Source organism: Eptesicus fuscus, chromosome 5 (assembly GCF_027574615.1).
Source record: "Eptesicus fuscus isolate TK198812 chromosome 5, DD_ASM_mEF_20220401, whole genome shotgun sequence".
Classification (NCBI taxonomy): domain Eukaryota; kingdom Metazoa; phylum Chordata; class Mammalia; order Chiroptera; family Vespertilionidae; genus Eptesicus; species Eptesicus fuscus.
The window spans coordinates 8,057,183-8,079,329 of record NC_072477.1 but is presented as its reverse complement, the minus strand read 5'-3'; the positions used below and the strand labels follow the sequence as shown (position 1 = coordinate 8,079,329).

At 47.3% G+C, this 22,147-nt stretch overlaps 1 protein-coding gene across 3 annotated transcripts in view; it reads left to right on the top strand.

Moving 5' to 3' along the window:
• Positions 1–16,379, top strand: part of UNC79 (unc-79 homolog, NALCN channel complex subunit) — a 165,775-nt gene extending 149,396 nt beyond the window's left edge. For all 3 annotated transcript variants that reach the window (XM_028136886.2, XM_028136889.2, XM_054715450.1), the window contains 5 exons: positions 353–539; positions 1,981–2,178; positions 3,889–3,966; positions 14,274–14,315; positions 15,890–16,379. In XM_028136886.2, coding sequence (XP_027992687.2) covers positions 353–539; positions 1,981–2,178; positions 3,889–3,966; positions 14,274–14,315; positions 15,890–16,090 — 706 coding nt within the window. In that variant the 3' untranslated portion in view covers positions 16,091–16,379. The remainder of the gene's footprint in view (positions 1–352; positions 540–1,980; positions 2,179–3,888; positions 3,967–14,273; positions 14,316–15,889) is intronic.
• The last annotated feature ends 5,768 nt before the right edge of the window (positions 16,380–22,147 follow it).

Sequence of the window (22,147 nt, the reverse complement as noted above, 5' to 3'; positions counted from 1 at the left end):
CTCTAGTCCCTCCCCTCTAGTGGGGATGTCAAACTTTCTAATGAGAAGAAAGGAAAGAGTTTAGAAGAGACACTGCTAGTCAGAAAGGCAGTAGGCTTGTGGAAGACTGGTATTTAATCCTGTGTCACCAAAGGCTGCTCTTTGCTCAGGAAGCCTAGATCCAGGATTAAAGTGGGAAACAAAAACCCCCCGGTTACACCATTTTGTTGGCACTCTGTCACCTCGGTGTTTTGTTTTATGTAACTGCCTACGAGACCACACTTTTAATCCCTTCCCTCCATAAGCATTTGTTGAGCATCCAATGAAACAGAGAACATAAAATCACCTTGAACACTTCCTTCTTCTCTAACAGACCGAAAGAATTCATCGAGTGTGTCTCCCACATTCGTCTGCTGTCCTGGCTGCTTCTGGGGTCCCTCACTCACAATGCCGTGTGTCCGAACGCCTCCTCCGCCTGCCTGCCCATTCCTCTGGATGCAGGTTCCCATATTGCGGACCATCTTATTGTCATCCTGATTGGATTTCCAGAGCAATCAAAGGTAAGTGATTCCTGCGAGATTAAGACCATATGCATCGAAATTGCTAATGGAAACCCTTATCAGCCAATTAGGGTTTTTTTGAGAAGAAAATGCATCTTATCACAGGCCCTCCTGTGGATATTAGGAAAGTGACTTTGTGCTAATGCCTTATTTTAAGTTGTTTAAATTCCCAGACTATCTTTTCTTCCCCCTAAATTGTTTTCGGTTTACTTTTATGAAGATAAATTAGGGAGGCAAGCAAGAGTCAGCTTCCCAGGCATTTCTGTCTGAAAATAATGAAGCGGAATAAGAGGCTAGAAATACAATAACAATTCTGTCATCAGTTTTTAGAACCAGATATGAAGTGGAGGAAAATGTATGCTCTACCTAATTCTTCATGCACGAGCTTTTCAACTCAAATCTCTAGGGATGTAGGGAGATACAGAGTGAAAATAAGAAGGCAGTTGGGGACGCACTGAAGTACACATCAGAAGCACCTACACAGAGGAACTTTGTAAATGTGGGACAAAGGCGCAAGGCAGGCATCAGCCCTGAGCCAGTCCAAGCAAACGAGACACATTGGCACTGATTAGCTCTGAGGAGCCAAGGCCCCCGCACAGAGCTTAGACGGATCCTGGGAGGTCATGGTGGGTTTGGGCCAGGACAAGCTGACTCTGTGACAAAGCAGAGCACCCGTCCCAATGACCGGGAGGATGTTGACAGGAGAAACAAGGCAGCCAGTTTCTGATACTTCAACCCAGATCTGTGTTTGATTCTTAGGTACTTTGTAATGTTGTGACCTTGAAGAAGTTACCGAACCTCTCTGAGCTCTGGTTTTTCTTCTGTCAAATAGATGAGCGGGTGGTTTGAGAATGAGGGAGGTGACCTGTGAAAAGTGTCTAGCACAGTGCCTGGGACATTGTGGGTTCCCACTCAATCAGTGCTTACCACCTGTAGGAATACTGCTGCTATGATTACTACTACTAATGGTAGGACTATAATTATGAAGTGCTGGGCCGTGTGTTCATATACATCGATCATGCACGCCTAACCACAACTCTTTGAGGAGGGTACTGTTATCCCCGGGTTGCAAATGAGGAGACATCCTGAAACGGTAGAAGAAGTATTCTTCCTAATGTAGTTTAAAGATGGGAATGTCAGTTTTATTAAAGGGCAAGGGGGGTAGATTTATTCTGTAAACTCAGGTGTCTTCCTGAGTTTAAAGGGCAAGGGGGGTAGATTTATTCTGTAAACTCAGGTGTCTTCCCTAATGAAGGACAGCTTGTTTTGAGGCAGTGGGTCATGAATTTGTAACCCGGAGCTAAGCCGCCAGCCCCTGATCACTTGAATGGGCTGTGCTTTGGCTGTGCTCCTCGGAAGGCCAAAGCCACAGCGGGAGGGCTCCCGGGAGCAGCCCCGCCCACACGAGGAGGTAACAGCTCTTCCTATCCTTCCTCCTCAGACCTCCGTGCTGCACATGTGCTCCCTCTTCCACGCGTTTATCTTTGCTCAGCTCTGGACCGTATACTGCGAACAAAGTGCCGTAGCTACAAATGTCCAAAATCAGAATGAATTCAGCTTCACGGCGATCCTGACAGCACTGGAGTTTTGGAGTAGGGTGACCCCCAGCATCCTTCAGCTGATGGCCCACAACAAAGTGGTGAGTTCACAAAGCCGTTTCCCTCGTGGCCGGAATCTCGAAATGTGTAAACCACTCCCAGTCCTCACTCTGCCCGCCTTAAAGATCTCAGCGGCAATGTTATAGAAATGGATTGATGCGTTTTTACATTGTAAACTGGGTGTCCGACTCGCATAAGAATTGTGATAAAAAACAAAATTAACAAGGCCGTTGGGTACAACCAGGTTTTGTTTTCTCTGCCTAGTGCCAAAGGAAGTGTAGACGAAACTTCTACCTTTGAGAGCTGTTTTGGTGCTGGACATTCAGAGAACTAGGAGAGGGATTCATATTTTTTAAAAAACAAAACCGTAGCAAATTAGGTCACCACACGTGCTCATTCCACTCAGAGCTTATCCACAAGGACTTAAGCCCCCCAATCTTCAAACCCTGTTCCGCTTTAAGGTAGATGGTTCTCCAAGCGAGGGGCTGCTCCAAACTTACTGGAAAACATCTGGGATCTGGTTAGCATGAGCCCACGTCATTGAACATGCGTGGATTAGTCCTCATGGGCTCCAGGTTAGAGGGTGTACAGAAGGAATTTACAAGGGAGTCCTTTATTCCAGTTCATGGCTTTGGAAGAGGATTCTGGGCTGGGAAAGCTGCCGGTGTCTTGGGTTTGGGTTGAATTCATATCTGTGAGGTGCAAGGGCTGGAAGAACCCAACAGGCTCAGAAACCCAACACCGCACCACCCACAAAAGGCATCCCAGAAAGGATTTTTGAATGAAAATTAGTCTAAGAAACACTTTCTTTTGGTTCTAATTGGAAAGGAGGTTATATGTTTCCTTTAGTGAAGCACGTTCTTTTCTTTAGAAAAGCAGGTGTTATTAGACAATTCTGAATGGGGAAAGATGTTTCAGTTCAGTTTAAAGGACATTTATGTGGAATTTGAGATGCACAGACAGCTCTGACTGCTGTGGAGATAGTTACATTTATTGGATCATAGTGCCTGGGACTGCAGAACTTGGGGATGAAACCCTCTGTTCTGTTATTTTACAGAAGATAAAATGGAGACCTCTAACTTAAACCAGAGATTCAAAGTTTCCTTCTATTGTCATTTGTTTTTTGATGCCTTTACTACCTCTCCTTCAAAGCTCTTTTGATATCCAAATGTCACAGTGAATTTTGTAACAATGTTATACATGAATTTGAATTAATTTTATTCTGAAAATTTCTTCCAAGCAAAAAAGCCAGTCTGGTAAAACCCCCTGGAGCGTTTAAAGTCCAGCCTTAGGAATTTTCCACAAGGGATACCATGGCTCCTGTATTTTTGAACTGTCATAAGCATGACTGCCTTTCCCATAGCGAACAAAGGCTCAAAGACAGAGAAGGAAACAGATGCCGGCGCTGGAGAGAGGACGGAGGTGGAAGGTGGGGGAAAGGGCCGAAGCCCAGAGTTCTGTGGTTGGACATGAAGGAAGCAGAAGCCATTGATCCTCTGGTGTGAATCACAGAGCAGATGAGCGAGATCAATACCCGAATTCCGCGGCAGCCCCGAGAGGGAGGAAGGCTTGGCGATTGGGAGACCTCTGGGGTTTTAAAAATTCAGTTTCTGGTTGAAGCTCCGTGTGGTCCCGGGGTCATCGTGCAGACAGACCTCCCGGGCACAGGGCGGGGCTCTCTGTGGCTGCAGCTATTTGCACGGTTTCTGTGTTATTGGAAGTGGAATTGATTTTGGTGTTTCTTGTTTCAGATGGTAGAAATGGTGTGTCTCCACGTGATCAGTTTAATGGAGGCATTGCAAGAATGCAATTCAACAATTTTTGTCAAGGTAGGAAAATCTTATGATTTCTATAGATAGTTTCTTGCTGCTAAAAAACACATGTGGATTCATTTGGATGTATCTTCTGAAGAGGAAAAAAAAGTGATTTAATTTTAATACTCCGAGCTGGGGGTGGAAGATTCAGGCTTCACTAAATGCTTATCATGTTATTTTTTTCTCTTGCTCCACCACTGTGAACTGCTCTAACTGGGTTAAATATGTCGGACCATGATTGCATACAACACAAGCAATTAAAATGTTACTGGGAATGCTGATCTGAAAATGACCCTCACTTCACCTGTTGCCAAGATATCCAGAAAACGAAGGATACTAGTCTGTGATTGACTTGTTAGCTGGTCTTTTTCTCTAAGATAAATTAATTTTGTTTCCAATATTACTATTCTAAACCATTGGACAGTATATGAAGGTAATCTAAGCATTTGTCATCTATCCATTGACATTAGAAACATACCAGTGGCATAAACAAGGAAAAGAGTGAAGGAGAACTTGATTTCTCACTCACTTTATCTTTTTGTTTCCCTTTTTCCTTTCCCTCCTATCATCCCACCTCTTCGTCTTTCCTCTTCCTGTAGGACTTCTTTCTTTTCTCCCAACCTCAACATTCCATGATCTCAGCCACCATCAGCCCCCCCACAGCCCCGAGTGCATCAGTTTGGAACCTTATAACTTGCTGTTTTGCTCCTTGGTTGGCTCCCTTCTTTAATAAAGGACGCTTGTCAAGTTAACTCACATGATGCTGAAGAAAAGCAGCCCATTTTCGGGGGAAAACTTGACTGTTATTAGGACACTGCAACGTAGCTGGTTCGAATGATAGTAGCAAAGTCAACTCTATAGAGAAACTGTATGACTGACACTGGATGGATGATCATACCTGATTTTATTTGTCACAGCTTTATTGAAGTATAATTTATATACAGTAAACTATACATATTTAAGGTATACAGTTTGATAAGTCTTAACATATATTACACCTGCGAAACCATTACCACCATAAAGATGATGAACATCTTCAGCACTCCCTAAAGTTTTCTCATATCCATAATTCTCCTCTTCCACCACTCCCTGTACGCCACCTTCCCATCTCCAGGTAACTCCCGATCTGCTTTCTGTCAGTATAGGTTAGTGTGCATTTTCTAGAATCTATATATAGAAAAGGCTAATATGCTAAGTGTCCCTCCAACCAGGGGGCAAATGCTCAAGGCAGGAGCTGCCATGATGTTTACTGGCCATTTGCAAAGAAACGGTATCGCGGGCCTGGCACTGACAAAGCAACACTCGGCTTCCTCCAAGTGGGACACAGGCCCCACCACCACCCCAGAGCGACACCCCACCAACTCGCAGCCAACGCTGTCGAGACCCCATGGTGCAAAATGTGGCCCACAGCCCAGCCCAGCCAGGAAACAGTTGCTGTGGCACCGGGTAATAGCAACACCTGGCTTCCTCTCCCTAGCAACAAGCCTCCTTGCAGTTTCTTCAGCTCAGGAACACGACTTGCTTTATAGCCAGGTTCAAACATTTTACACTTTAACCCAATGGCTGTGAAGCATTTTCCCATGCCTCATCTCATTTGATCCTCACAGAAGTCCTGGCGTAGGTAGATAGGAGACTAGGTAGAATCCTATTTCTTTTCATTAGCCGGAAAATAGAGATTTAGAAAGTTTAGAAACTTGACTGAAAAGAAGAAATGGTGGACCTTGAAAATGACTTCAGATTTTCTCACTGTGCAGAATATAGTGAAACACTGCTGCAGTTAAATATTTCACTCTTTGTTCTCCCTGCATGATCTACAGTAATAATCAGCTTTGTGTTTATATTTACTGTGTTGCTGACAATTACCTGAAAAAAAAGTTGGGGTGCTTCACTGGGCTGGAAAAAGTTTAGCTAAATCAGAAAGCAGGTCTATTTAAGCAAGTTTATCAATATACTAGAGGACTAGTGCATGAAATTCGTGCACGGGTAGGGTCCCTAGGCCTGGCTGGTGATCAGGGCTGATCAGCGCCTTCCAGCTGCTGGCCAGGGCCTTCCTTTGTTCCGCGCTGACCTCTGGTGGTCAGCGCACATCATAGTGAGCGGTTGAACTCCCGGTCAGTTGAACTCCCGGTCAGTCGAACTCCCGAGGGGACAATTTGCATATTAGCAAATTGACCAGCAGGCAGGCCGGCCAACCGCCCATGTCCCCTCCCCCTGGCCAGGCTGGCCGGACCCCACCCATGCATGAATTCATGCACCAGGCCTCTAATATCTATATCTATATCTATATCTATATCTATATCTATATCTATATCTATATCTATCTATAGATATATATATACACACACACACATATATACACATATATGTGTGTGTGTGTATATATACATATATATCTATAGATAGATATAGATATAGATATATATGTATATATACACACACATGTGTATGTGTATGTATATATACATATATATCTATATCTATATCTATATCTATATCTATATCTATATCTATATCTATATCTATACTGAGTAGCCAGATTATTATGCGTTCAGAGATCATAATAATCTGGCCACTCAGTGTATATGGCTATTTAAGTTAACTGATTTTTGGTAGTATTTATCTTTCAAAGACGTTGTCCATTTCTTTAAAGTAGTCAATTTTATTGGTGTGAAGTTGTTCATAATATTTCCTTATTATACTTTTTTAAAAATCTCTTTATTGATTAAGGTATCACATATTTGTCCTCATCCCCCCATTCCCATCCCACACCCCTCCCCACACATGCCCTCACCCCCCTGTTGTCCTTAACCGCTGGTTAGGCTCATATGCTTGCACACAAGTCCTTTGGTTGATCTCTCCCCTTTACCACCACCCTTCCCTACCCTCCTGATTCATTTGCCTGTCACCATAACCATTATTGCTTGTCTCATTTTCGGTTCTTATAAGGGTATTTCTAATAGCACATGATCTCACTCATCTAGGGGAAATAATGAACAACATAGACTGATGAACAAGAACAGACCCAGAAACAAGGAGGCATGGATCAGACTTTCGGGCCTCAGAGGGAGGGTAGGGAAGGGTGGGGGTAAAGGGGAGAGATCCTTATTATACTTTTAATATCTGTAGCATTAGTAATTATGCCACTTTTAAAATTCCTGACGTTGGTGATTGGTGACTTCTCTATTTTTGTTGTTGTTGTTGTTATTGTTCAGTCTGAAAAGAGGTTTATCAATTTTAGTGAGCTTTTGATTTAAAAAAACACACATCTAATCAGCTTTTATTTTTATTGATTTTCTCTCTTCTTTTTCTGTTTTAATGATTTATTATGTCCTTTCTTCTGATTACTTTACATTTAATTTTTTCTTTTTCTCCTAGCTCCTTATGGTGGAAGTGGAGCTCACTAATTTGAGCTCCACTTTTTTCTAATATAAGTGATTAGTGCTATAAATTTCCCTCTTAGCACTGATTTAGCTGCATCCCCAAATTTTGTATGTTGTGTTCTTCTTTTCATTCAGTTCTAAATACTTTCTAACTTTCCCTAAACCCATTGGTTATTTAGAAGTATATTATTTAGTTTCCAAATATTTGGGGATTTTCCAGAGATTTTTTTTTTATGGATTTTAAATTTAGTTTCCTTGTGATTAGACAGCATACTTTTTATAATTCAAAGTATTTTAAATTTATTGAGACTTTTTTATGACCCAGAATATTGTCTCTCTTGGTACATGCTCTGTGTGTACTAGAAAAGAATGTCTTCTGCTGTTGTTGGGTGTCATTTTCTATTTCAGTTGGTTCAAGCTTATTGATGGTGTTGTTCAAGCCTTCCATGTCCTTCCTTCTGTTTAGTTATTCTGTCAATCACTGAGAAAGGGATGTTGAAATATTACAATAATTATGGAGTTCTTTATCTTTTCGTGTCTATCAATTTTTGTTTCATGTATTATGATACTATTTTTAGGTGCATAAATGTTTCTGATTATGATGTCTTCATGAATTGAAATTATGAAATGGCTCTCTTCCATCCTCAGTAATATTATTCTAGATCTGAAAGCTACCTTGATATTTATAAGATGGTATATCTTTTCCCATCCTTTTCCTTTTAACATCTTTGAATCTTTATGTTTAAAGTGTACTTCTTATAGGCAGTGTATAGTTGGGTGTTGGGGTTTTTAAAAAAATCTAATCTGACAATCTCTTTCTTTTAATTGGGGTTTTTTAAATAATTGTACGTGTTTTGTGATCTTGCTGGGCTTAAATCTATCATTTGCTATTTATTTTCTGTATTTCCCATTTGTTCTTTGTCCCTTAATCTGTCTTTTTCTGATTTCTTCTGGGTTGAATTTTTAATGATTAAAATTTGGATATAATTCCCTCTTTTATCCCCCTAGTTTCTTAAGATGGAAGCTGAAATCATTAATTGGAGAGCCTCTTTTTTTCAACCATCAGTGTTTAGTGCTCTTAATTTCCTAAGTACTGCTTGAGCTATATTCCTCCAGATTTTGATATCTTCTTATTTCCATTCAGTCCAAAATGTTTTCTAATTTCCCTTAGGTTTTCATTTTTGATCCATGGGTTATTTAGAAGTGTGTTTTTCAGTTACCATATTAGTTTGATGGTTTAGTAGAGTTTATTATATATATTTTTAACTTATCACAATCTACATTCAAGTACTATACCACTCTATGTGTACTATAAGAATGTACAATATCATACTTTCACTTCCTATCTCCTGGCTTTGTCATAAACTTTACTTCTACATGTGTTATACACCAAACCATACATTATTATTAAATTTTAAAAATATTTATTTATAGCCCTGGCTCAGTTGGCTGGAGTGTCGTCCTGTATACCAAAACATTGCTGATTTGATTCCCAGCCAGGGCACAGATCTAGATTGTGGAGTCAATTCCCTGTCTGGGCACCTGCAGGAGGTAATTGGTCAGTGTTTCTCTTTTCTCTCTCTCGCTCTCTCTCTCTCTTCCTCTCTCTTTAAAAAAATAAATAAAAACATATTTGCTATTATTGCCATGTTTCTATTTATAATTTTCAGTATTCTTCATTCCTTATATAGAGCTAAACTTTCATCTTCCTTCTGCCCAAATGACTTCCCTTACTAATTCTTGTGTAGGTCTCCTGGTGACCGATTCCTGAGCTTTGGAAAGACATTGGTGCTAGGCTTTGAATTCTTGGTTTGAATTCCTCATACTTTAAAGATGTCGCTTCTCCACTATCTTCTTTCTTACATTGTTTCTGACAAGAAATCTGTATCATTCTTACCTTTTTTCCTTCTGTCTGTCATATGTCTTTTTTCTTTGGCTGCCTTTAAGATTTTTCTCTTTCCCATTGTTGTTAAACCATTTGACGATTAAACACTTTGGTGTCGTTTTCTCATGTGCTTGGGTTTGCTGAGCTTCTTAGATCTGTGAATGTATAGTTTTCATGATATTTGGCGAAGTATCAGCATGTTTCTTTATCTCTTTTCTTCTGTGCCTCTACTGGACATACTCAGTATTTCCTTTACCTTCTTGACTGTATTAAATATAGTTATGATAACTGTTTTAATGTCCTTGTCTACTAATTGTTATGTGTCATTTTGGGGTCTTTTCTAATTGCTTGACTTTTCTTTTCATTATGAGTCACATTTTCCTGCTTCTTTGCATGTCTGGTAATTTTTTATTGAATTCTTGACATTTTGAATTTGACTTTCTTGGGTGCTTGATATATTTGTATTCTTAACATTATTCTTGAACTATATTCTATGACATAGTTGAATTACTTAGAAACAGTTTTATCCTTTTGAGACTTGCTTTTAAGCTTGGTTAGAGCAGCATTTTTGTCTAGGGTTAACATTTCTTCACTACTCAGGCAATATCCTGAGTACTCTACTTAATGTTGTATGATTTACAAGATTTTTCTACTCTTAATTAGTGGAAACACAAGTTTGCTGGTCCTAAGTGATCAGCAGGGATTTTTGCATCTAATATTTTGGGGTGTTTTTTCTTCAGTCTTGAGTAGTTTTGTCACATGATCAGTATTCAGCTGAAGACTCTGAAGATCTTACAGATCCTCAGAGCTCTTTGCCTCTCTCTGTGCAGCTCTCTCCTCTCCGCCGTGGCTAGAGTGTGTAAGGCCTCCCTGGACATCTGGCTCCATCGCCTCAGTTTAGGAAGCCTGCCAGGCTCTCCTCCCTGTGCAGCTGCCTGATGACTCTGTCGAGGCCGTGGGCGAGGCTGATGGCAGGGCTCACCTTGTTTGTTCCCCTCCCTCCGTCATCACTGCCCAGCATGGCTGATGTTCAGTGTGTGAGAACCATTGTTCCAGACACTCCACCTGCCATTTCACTTGTTTCAGGCAGGAGGGTAAATCTGGTCTTTGTTATTCCATCTTTACTGAAAGAGAGCGTCTCACAACTAATTTTAATTTTGAGGACTGGAAAAAGCATGGAGTGAAATGAATACATTCAACCAAGCAGGGCGTCTTCAATTTATCCTGTAGCATAAACCAAGATAAGAGAAAAGGGATCACTTTCATTATGATGAAAAACAACCTTTTTTTCAACTGTCCTTTAGTTTTCCAGATAATGCTTCTGGAGAAGAAAAACCAAACAAACAACAAAAAATCCCCCAACAACTTTATTATAACACTAGAGGCCCAGTGCATGATTGAATCATGCACGTGTAGGGTCCCCTACACGCTTTCGCTTTCGATCACGGGGGAGCTGGGTGCCTGTCCGCTGGTGCACCAGGCCTTTCAGAAGCCTCCGCCCCGCCTGAGCGGACAGGCACCCAGCTCCCCCGCTTTTGATGGTCCACGGTGGGACGTGAGCTCGCTGCCCCAGAGGCCCCTTCTGTGCCGCAGCACAGCCATGGCGCAGACGCTGAGCTTGAGCTGCCATTGGCGACGCGAGCTCAGCGTCCTGCCGGCCCAATCGGCCACTCCGGCCACCCCAAGTCCCACCCCCCCCGCGCCTCCTGGCCAATCGCGGGCATAGCGAAGGTACGGTCAATTTGCATATTTGTCTATTATTAGGTAGGATTACAGAGCCTAAAATAAATTACACCTAATTCTTACTGACAGCTTTGTAGGAGCCACTAGCAAAAGGGAACTGAAATGAATGCTATTCAATAAGTCAAATTAGCATTCCTGAAATAGGATGACTGCTGGGTTATATAACACTCTCGATAATAACGAGATTTAACCTGAAGTTGTTAGTCATGTGACTTACCAATCACAAACCCGAAGGTCCCTTGTAGGTATACTTTATTTATTTATTTATTTTAATTTCTTTATTGATTAAGGTATCACATATTTGTCCTCATCCCCCCATTCCAAGCCCACACCCCTCCCCACACATGTCCCCACCCCCCTGTTATCCTTAACCGCTGGTTAGGCTCATATGCTTGCACACAAGTCCTTGTAGGTATACTTTAGAATCCTATGGCCACATGTTACCTCAATGGGGAAATAATAAAAAAAAAAAACCCTGCTAAAACCAACCTCACTATTCCCCTTGATTGCCTCAGACAGAGACAGCAGTGGGAGCAGCCCCCGGGGTCTGAGTACTCAGCATTCCCTGGCTCCTACCCTCCCTGTCCCTCGGGATTCTTAACAAGGGGCTAGTTCAAGTATTCCCCAAATATCAAGAGGCATATGGGCCTGCTGCCACATCAGATAGGCCAAGAGTCAATAAAAGTCTGTAGACCTGAGGGCCGCAGGGTTTGGTTCTTGCTGTACAGACGCCAGGAGGAAACGGTTTTACTAGTTTATTTTTTCCAGTCAAGACTGTCTGAGCACACGGCCTTATCTGGCAGCAACGTGTGTAATCCTACAGTTTGTTATGAGTGTTGGTGGCAGGGGGAGTTCGGGAGAGGGTGTGACTTCCTAATATGTTGCATTTTAGTCCAATGACATCTTTTGGGACATACCAACCCCATTTCTAAACACAATATTTATGTTAGAAACTGAACATTAGCTGCTGCAACATGAGCACTGTGTTTAGAAGTCAACATCACTGGAAGTCAAATTAGCAAGTTATGCACATCAATAGCAGGTTGAAAGTCAAACAGCAGCCAGCGTTAGCCCTGAGAACAAAAGCACAGAGAGAAATGGATTTTATCCCTTCACCAGGGTTATTATTATGTTTTTAATGTTTTGATGAATTAAATGAGACCGGCAGTCTATGGCCATACAAGTGAAGAGAAAGGTCATTTATACTCTATCCCCACCCCCAAGTCTCTCTTCCTGGTTCTCACCGTGTTCAGCGCATGGCTGTCCTCCAGTTTGCCAAGGCTGGAAACCTCAGCTTTTTCTTTGACTTTTTCCTCGCTCCAAAGAGCAAACGCGTCCTCAGGCCCTCACAGGTGATCTCTGCAGGCAGCGTCCGTCTCCATCCCAGAAGCCATCCCTGGTCTGACCTGGACCGTGAGGGCCGCCTCCACACTGGCCCCTGCCTCCAGTCTCCATGCCCGCCCGCACCCTCGTCTGCAGACTGCGCCGCAGTCATCTTTCTGGAGCGTAGTCTGCTCGCGGAGAAGGGGCCCCTCTTCAGCAGTTGTACTGAACTTGGAGTAGGACCCACTCTCCTCACGTGGCTTCCCAGATCCTCTGTGGCCGATGATGCCAGGCCTCCCCTCTGCTTTTCTAAGCTGGTTTCTCCTGGCCCTCTCTTGAGAACCACACCTTCGGCATCACGTGGGCCCCTCCTGCCTCCACACCTCTCTGCACACGCCCGCCCCGGGCTTTGCTTCCTGGGGTGCTCTTGCATGACTTTGCCAGGGCTGCTGTCACAGGGTATGACAAATGGATGGCGTAAATGGCAGACATGCCTGTCTCACCCTTCTGGAGGCTGGGAGTAGGCCATCAGGCAGCAGCAGGGCGGTTCCTTCTGAGGCCAGGGCGGATCGTGGCGGGCCTCTCCCTGTGCTCCTGGTGGGTTGCTGGGGTCTTGGGTGTTTTGTGGCCTGTAGATCTCTGCCTTCGTCTCACACAGCGTTCTCCCGAATCTGTGTCCAAATTTCCCCTTTGCATCAGGACACCAGTCGTATTGGATTAGGTGCACCCCCTACTCTAGAATGACCTCATCTTAACTCATTCCATCTGCAGTGACCCCATTTCTAGATAAGGCCACATCGGAGGCTGAGTGGGTAAGGATTGTAGTATCTGTTTGAGGGGACACAATTCGATCCGTGGGAAGTCACATTGGGGGAAATGATAAGATGCTTATAAGCGTATTAAAACAAATAAAGAAACCAGCATTCTCAAACGTATGGGGTCATAGCCCCCTTCCTGGTTTAAATCCCACCGAACTTGAGTTCTGCAGAGCACACTTTCAGAAAAGCTGCGTCCTGTCCCCGACATCCGGACTTGCCGGGCCACGGATGTTCACTTCTGTTCCGAGGGCAGAAACGTGGCCGAGAGAGCAGAGCAGACAGCCCGGGCGCCCCGGACCTCCTGGGGAGGGCGAATCCGAGGCAGCAGAGGGGCCGGCACCCCAGCCGCCTGCGCTCTCAGGGCCTCCTCTCCGCCCACCTGCCTGTGCACCCACCCCTCTCGAACCCTGGCCCGACTCACTCCCGGGGTCTCACCTTCCACGCCACACCAGGCCACTCCAGGCCTTGTCTTTTTCTTTCCCTGAAGCATCCGACCGCTTCCCAGTGACATTTGCTTAACGACTGCGGACAGGTAGTCGCCATGCTACTCGGACTCAATTCTAAAGATCCATGGAGGGAATCCTGTTTCAGGAAAGTGAGGATTTAATTAAATAAATACACACTTAATTCCCCGTGCCCGATAGCTTTCAAGGGACAGTCAGTCACTTGCTCTGAAGTGTGTGTTTCAGGCGCTCAGGGGGCGCTTGTCGACCTCCAAATGCCACCAGCGCAGCAGGGCTTGGCCACAGAAAGACGCTGGCTTTTTAAAAAATAAGTAATGGATGGCCGAAATTTTTAAAAATATGTTTTTTTATTGATTTCAGAGAGAGGACGGGAGAGGGAGAGAGAGTTAGAAACATTGATGAGAGAGAAACATCACCGATCAGCTGCCACCTGCACGCCCCCCACTGGGGATCAAGTCCACAACCCGGGCATGCGCCCTGACCGGAAATCGAACCATGACCTCCTGGTTCAAGGGTCAATGCTCAACCACTGAGCCACGCCAGCCGGGCAGAAAGCCGCTTTTTTGATAACGGGTGCCCCGCAGCAGGGGCCCACGTCCTTTTGTGATGTCAAAGGAATTCAGTGTGCCCTGCTGTCCCTCGACTGGTCGAAGCTTATGTGGGAGAAGGGGGAATAGTCATAACGAGGCTTCTGTGTTTCTCCACACAGCTGATACCTATGTGGTTGCCAATGATCCAGTCAAACATCAAGGTAAGTCACCCCTGCAGGCAGGCTCCGTTCCCTCCAGAGAACGGCCTGACATTCCTAGGGCTCGTTCGCGCTCCACTTACTGTGGAGAAAGATGAGTTCTACCTGCTCCTGCTCCCTGGGGGCCCTTAGTACAGGAGACCCTGTGGGCCAGGTGAGAGCCTGCAGCCCAGGTGGCAGCGGGAGCCTCTGTTGATGGGGGGGGGGGTCTGGGGGGGGGAATCCCAGAGTCCGGGTGAGGCTCAGTGACTGACTGGAATGCAGGCTGAAAAGCTGCCTTCAGAGGGTGCCCGTGGGGTCTGGTCCCAGGCACGCCCAGTGCCATTTCCTGGTCGCTAACATTGTCATTCTGTGATGGGAAGAATTCTATTAAGAAAGAATAGCGTTGAATGAAGGACAGAACTGAGCTAGCAGGAACCTGTCCCACCCCCTCATTTTACACAAGAGGAAACCCAGGACCAGAAGGAGGAGGGGCTTGGACAGGGCCCGACAGCCAGGAAGGGGCAGCCCTGATGGAGCGCATTTCCTGCTGCAATCCCTGCCGTGAGTGATGCATTGTTATCGTAGGGCCAGAGACCCTCCATGACTAGTGAGCAAAGTTATTGGGGCTTGACATTAGGATGCCAAAGCTGGCCACCCGTTATAGCACTGGGCCCCGTTACGGCACTGGGAGCAGGGGTGGGGCCGGGGGAGAAGACAGAGCCTTCTCAGAGTTGGGGAGGGATGCTGGAAGAAGGAGGGGTGATGTCAAGGTACCCAGGCACCAAGAGAGAAATGCAGCGGCTGCAGGCTGAGTCCCGACTCATGGGGTGGTCCTATCTGTGCCGCTGGTGGATGAAACTTCACCCCAGTCCTCGTCCTTATGGGAAAAGTGCCTGGACTTCCAGGTTGCCCCTCCCCCACTGGGTGATAATTCGTGGCAATTTGATGTGGATGGACTGCTAAGAGGAGGCCCACGGAACTTGATGAAAAGCTAGGAGACATAAGAAAAGCTTGCAGCCTCCGTTCCTCATGTGAGTTAACGTGAGAGCAGAGAGGTTATACTCACGACTCGAGTGTAGTAAGCACTCACCATGTGCCGAGCTCTGTTCTGAACCCTCGGCTAACGCACGTACCCTTACAAAAACCCCGCGAGGTGAGGAAATGCCAGCACAGCCTGAAAAAGTTTGTTTCCAGAGCTGTCCAGGGAGGAGCCAGGATTTGAACCCAGGGAGCCTGGCTGCCGAGCCCAGGCACTTTCTGGCCACAGCAGGCTCACGTGATGCACAGCTCCCGGGGAGCACACAGAGGCGCTGGCCCGTGCACTGACGTTGCTTTCAGTGCCCGTGGCAACGAATGAGTCAAGCTAGGAACGGCGTGCTTTGGGTGGATTTGGGCCAGGCGGACTCCAGAAACATGGTACCGGCTCACATCCACCGCCCTGAGCGCTGCCAAATTCGAGAGCTGGCCTTCTTCAGGCCAGACAGCCCTCGGGCCACGTGAGTTCTGCCCCCCCAAGTGCAGGCTGGCACCCCCTGGGTCCACTGTGAACGTCAGGAGGAAGGAACTAAATGAGATGCCCCGCCCTTTCTCCACAGCACTTATCCGGGGGCCTCCAGCTTCGCCTCCAGGCCATTCAGAACAACGTCAACCACCACAGCCTGAGGACGCTGCCCGGCTCGGCCCAGAGCAGCACCGGCCTGGCGGCCCTCCGCAAGTGGCTGCAGTGCACCCGGTTCAAGATGGCCCAGGTGGAGATCCAGTCCTCGGAGGCAGCCTCGCAGTTCTACCCGCTCTGAGCGGCGCCTCGGCTCTCCGCGACAACATTCTGGTTTAGCAATAATGGGTTTCAAAACACAACCATGTGATCAGGCAGGCTGGGAACATACTGGTACTGTCCATTCTCTTTCTAGTTTAGTCACAGACGTGCAGAGGCCGGAGAGGGCCGCCGCCGAAGCTTTCTTGCTACACATATTTCTGATGACTCCTTGGGCTATCTGATTAAGTGTTTCCTTACATTATTTTTTAAAAACCAAATCATTTTTCTTTATCTAACTTCTATTTTTTTTAAGAAAAAAAAAATAGACTGGTGGGTACTCACAGAAAAGTTGTATAAGTCCCCCTGTTGCTATTTTTGATGATAGAGAATAAATAGGGTTTTTGAAACCTTTGTAGTGTTTTTTCTTAAAATCCACTCTTGGCGATGCAATAAATAAAACACCCCGTCACCATAAGCCAGTGACATTCGACCGAAGCTTTTTGTCATTACCCTGGGAAAAGTGGCAGCTCGCAAGGACCATTACAAAGTGCACTTAGAAATTAGGTGGTCAAACTGTGCCGATCGTTCCCTTTGTTTTATAACGATATCATTTTCCAAAACTGTCCAGTATGTCTTATTATTTTTAAAACTAGTTTTTCAATGCATTCGTTCTAGGCTGTACTTTTCTTGTAAGCTTTATGATGACCACTTCAGTTTTGTGAATAATAAATTTTATTCTTTTGTTAATACTTGTATACAATTCAATTTAAAACTGTAGATCGCATACTGGACCAGACACCCCCACTCTGGCACAGGGCGCCGGCCCGGAGCGGCGTGTCCTAACTCGGGATTTCAATAGTGCGGGAACACCGGGATTGATCCGCGCCCGTGCTTACATCTGACTGTGCATTCACAAAGGACGTTTCCCTTCTCTCTCCCTGTAATGCACTGACTGAAAGAAGACTTGATATACCTTTAAGCTGTACAATGACATGCTATTAAATGCATTTTTTATTATCTTTGTGAGCCTGGGGTTTTTTAAAACCAGTGTATAGAGCTAGAGTTTAGTTCCTGATAACCGTATCTTCTAAGCTTTTAATACTTTGAACTCCCCTGAAAGCTGAAGTACAATTATTGAGAGGACAGGGCTTTCTTTCAGCTCACGGGGTGAGAGGCACACACATTTGTTTAAGTCCATCCTCTCCGAAGGACTTGAAGGGCACGAGACAATTCCTCTCTCTCTTTTTCATGTTGGTTAGTAAGAGGCTCTTCTTTTTTTCCGGGAAGTCTGATACCTTCATGCTTCTCAGGGAGAAAAAGTCCTCGGATGTTTCAGTGTTTCGCATGAGTTCTAGAAAGATGGGGCAGATCTTCATTCTTGTGAAAACGTGCAGGGAACCAGTAGGCCCGTGTATTGAGAGTATAGAAACGACCACTCTTATTTGCTAACAAACTTCCCTGAGAGGCCTTCCCACAGGCAGGGTCCTCTGTCCGGTGGCGCTTGGTCACGCTCCGTGAGCGTTTTCCTTTGTGTGACAGGAAGTTGCGCATATGTGACCTCACTTGTAAACCGTGACAGCTCTCGGGGTGCGTCCTGTCTGTATCCCCAGGGGTTGGCATGTAGCACGTGTTTAATGAATGTCTGTTGAGTTGAATGGACTTGATTAAGGCAACGGGTCTTCCTGGAGCTACCCAGCGGGCCCAGCCAGGGCTGCGCTGTGACATTCTCTTTTCGTGCAGGGATTCTGAGAGGGGGTGATAGAAGCAGGTGGAGGGGGAGGCCCCGGCTGCTCTTCCCCGTCCGGGCTCGCCCGGAGGCCTGGCTCTTGCCGGTCCCGAGCCCGTCCTGCCACAGGCAGCCAGGATCTTCGTGGCCCTGTCCTACCAGTAGGCAAGGCTCAGAGTCACCCACAGCTTCTCTGACCCCATCTTCTTGCCTGTTCTTTGAATGGACTTCTGCCTCAGTTTCCCTTTGTATTTGCTTCTCCCCCTCCCCCCACCCCCCAAGGACTGGAGATGAGCCCATAACTCAGCCCTCTTGACCGGGCCTCCGTCTAATGGTTCCTGCTGTCCAGACCTGTTCCTTTACCCCCATCACAACCGGGGGGTCTTGGTTCCGCCAGGCAGGTGTCCCTCCCTGCTTCTGAAGACCGTGACCCATTTTCCTGCCACCCTGACCAAATACTGTTCCTGCTGGGGCTCCGCCACCTCGCCGCTGATGGAGACCAGCAGGTTCCCTGGCCTGTGCCCCCTCCCTCCTCCCCCATTTCCCTGTGTCCTCTCTTCTCTGTTACCTCATATCCTCATATGTCAGTCTCTCCCACAAGTGGGGCTCAGGCACTTAGAAGAAGAGAGTCAGGGCAGGTGGACGTTTGGCGGGATTGGCCCTAAGAAGTAGGGGGAGCCATTCCCCTAAGTCAGGGGCCAGCACGATGGCCCACGCCACCACAGCCACTGAGTCTGTAAGGTTACATTGAACACAACCCAGCCCGCCATTTACACATTGGCTGTGGCTGCCTCCGTGCTGCGGCGGCAGAGTTGAAGAGCTGAGGCCGTGTGGCCCGAAAACCTAAACTACTTACCATCTGGCCCTTTACAGGAAACGTCTGCTGAGCCCTGGACTAGCGGAGGGCCCGCGAGGAGCCCTGAGCTGAACTTGGTGTGGATATATTGTCCCCACCCCCTCAGGGTTTTCTGAAGTTTCATCAGGGTTCCACATCTGTAAAATGGGGACAGTGATACATTCTTCCTCATCCAGTGGCCGAGATCATGGAATGGAAGGATGCGAGGCAAGGGCTTTGAGCCGTGCCCGGCACGGGGCAAACGCTCAATACAAGTTCTCGGTTGCTATTTCTATGTCATGTTGAAGCCTAGAGAGCAAAGCTGCTTGCCCAAGGTCACACGGCTGGTAAGAGGCAGAGCAGGAACGTGACCCCAGGGCTGTGCTCTGACTCACTGCGCATAATGACTCGGGCTCCCCCTACCCCCAGTCCCAGGGGCAGCCCTGACAGCAGAGGGCAGAGAGAGCCCCACAAATTGCACCTGATCCAGACTGGCCAGAACCCATTATTGGCTTGGAGAAGGGCCAAGGAACAGACTCCGTTTTCCTTCCCTCACGGAGTCCTGTTGGCTTCGGGGTGTGCATACAACATTCTGAATGCCCAAGGGCAGGATGAGCCACAATCGGCAAATGCATGAGGTCGTTCACAGTGGGCCGCCTCTTGCTGCTGGGGTGACCTTGGGCGGGTTATTAACCTCTCTGGACCTCTTTTTCCCTCATCTGTACATGGAGCGGTCTACCCGTCCCAGGGCTGGTGGAAAGCGCATCAGGTGGAGGACGGTGATGGTGCTTGGGAGACCTGCCAGGATCTACGGACCTGCAGGAGGAAGACTGCGGCCACCTGAGGAGGACCACACCAGGGGAGCTCACAGCTGCGGGCGCGTCTGGTTTTTCCTTCCGCCAATCCCTCAGAAGCACAGGACTCACGGGAGCCACAAGCTCGTCACGAGCCGAGGGTGTCCCGTCTCCACAGTACCCCACCTCTGTCGCCTGTCATGCTGCCTGACATCGAAGTCTTCCCAAAGAGTCTCACGTGGTCGCAGCCACTTCACCTCTGCTTCCAAACCAGGACAGGCCAAACAAGTCTGGACTGGAACAGAGAAGAAGGGTTATCCACCAAGACGCTTTCGTGGGCTGGGACGGAAGGGCTTCTGACACTAATTGGACAATGCAAACCATTTAATATACCTCTTCCATGGGATTAATTTGCAAATATGTATATTGGGCAGACTGTCTTGACAATAATGATCTTTTAAAAAATATATTTGTGTTGACTTCAGAGAAGGAAAGAGCGATAGAAACATCCTTAATGAGAGAGAATCATTGATTGGCTGCTTCCTGCACCCCCCACACTGGGGATCGAGCCTGACACCCAGGCATGTGCCCTGACTGGGAATTGAACCATCACCTCCTGGCTCATAGGTTGATGTTCAACCACTGAGCCACACCAGCCGGGTGACAGTCATGGTCTTATGAAGGGAGTGGTTGGGACTAGTAACAAAGGATGTTTTTATGAAAGTTGAACCCTGAGGTGTTGTTAGTAAGAGGCTGGCCAGCTCCTCCTGCTGACAGGGCCAGCAGTGAGCCTCTTGTGAGTGGTATTCAAGAGAAACCCAAATAGCACTTTACATACACTATGTTTACTCCTCTTAGCCCTCCTTCCCATGAGATGGGTGTTATTATTATTCCCATTTTGCAGGTGAAAAAACGGAGGCCGAAAGGTTAAGTGACTTATCTAAGGTCCTGCAGCTGTTAGTAGTAGCATTAGGACCAGAGGCCATCGGACTCCAAGTCAGAGCATCACTTGATAAAGGTTATTTTCTCTTCTCCTTTTTTGTGTTCTGCCCTCTTTTGGCTGAAAGGTGCCAGGAACGTGGATAGAGAAATCTGTGGGCTTTTTTGAGGCAGTTCCCTCTTGTTGGGACCTCTGCTTATTGATCTATCATAAATTTCCACCGAGCCAGCGTCATTTCATCTGACAAAGGCGTTTTCTTCCCCTTGGCTTTGGGAATTAATTTATTTGGAAAATAGCATAGCCCACCAATTAAATCCCATTTAGTTTCCCACTTAATCGTTTTATGAGAAAGAATAAAATGTTATGAGTTAAAGACTGCGGTGATGAACTCTGCTAGATTGGGGGCCCATTACTCAGCCCTATGGAGACCTGCCCCAAATTAACTGTAACCATGGCTACCACACCTGAGAGTGGACTGCGTGTCAGGCAGGCTAGATACACTGACCTCATTCAATCCTCATGAAAGTGACCTGAGGTAGGCCCTTCGGTTACTAACCCCATATTACAGATGGGGAAACTGAGGCTTCTGTGAGTATCTGCAGGAGTCAGTAAAAGGGAGAGCAAAATTAGAATCCAGTGATGCCTGCCTCCAAAGCCCTGGTTCTTTCTACCCCGAATTCTGACAGTTAAGTGATCGGTCCTTTGCTCCTCACTCGACCAGCAAGGTCACCTGGACTCACGTAGACCAGGCGTCCCGGAGCGGCAGCCGCTGGCTGAGCTGGACCCACCGAGTCTCTTGTTTGATGAGCTCCAGCTTTTACTTTCGCCCTTTGGCTTGAATACGTTCGGCGGGGCACGCAGGCCCCGGTTCTGTGTGGTTCCCACTGCTGACCTCGGCCTTCCCAGCAGGAAGCTGCCCTACAGCTTCTTGGCAGGAACCCTGCAGCCTCTGGGCTGGTTTGCGAGGCTTGGCGCGCCACCCGCTTAGGCTGACCTCGCCTTTTACAAGGCCGAGAGGAGGTGGGAGTTACCCGGTGCCCCTCAACCAGACAGTGGCCCATAGGCCTGGGGCCGTGCTCTTAGCCCTTTGGGGCCCCCCTCTCCCTGGTGCACTCCCCTTCCCCACCTGCATGGGCCCGGGCTGGGGGCCCCGCCCTGCACCCCTGCACTGATCAGCTTGACCTCACTTCAGGCCGGGCTGGTCCCTCCAGCCCCCCACCATCCTGGTTCCTTACAGCCCAGGGAAGCTGAGGTCAGGCGGGAGGCCTTCCTCACAGGGTCCACGGGACAAACGCCTCCGATGTGGCTGAACAAATAGCTGGCTCTTTAATTACGCAGTCAGACAGGCCCGCATGCTGGCCAGCGGAGAAGGGGCCCCCTGGGGCTGCCTGGCAGACGCCCTGATTTCCGCTCCTTCAAGTGGCCTCTTGGAAAAGAAAGGAGGCAGCCAGCAATCAAGCCTGAAGGACAGAAACACTCCAGGTGAGGACAATCACGCTGCCCGGCTGGGGGCGAGGGGTGTGGGGGGCTCTGCAGAGGGGGATTGGGCCAGTGCCAGACCCAGGGTGTGCCCAGAGGCGGCTGCTCAGCCTGGTGGGAGGGCTGAGTAGGGGGCAGGTGGGGACATAACCCCAGGCCCTGCAGCCAGGTCCATTCTGGACTTAAGGACGGATCCGCTCTCTGGCCTCGGACAAGTCGCTCACTTAACCTTGCTAAGCCTCTGTTTCATCGACTGCAAAACGAGGTGGTGTCTCCTCTGTCCCGGCACTTCGGTAAAGAGTGAAAGAAATGTCTGCCCGGCG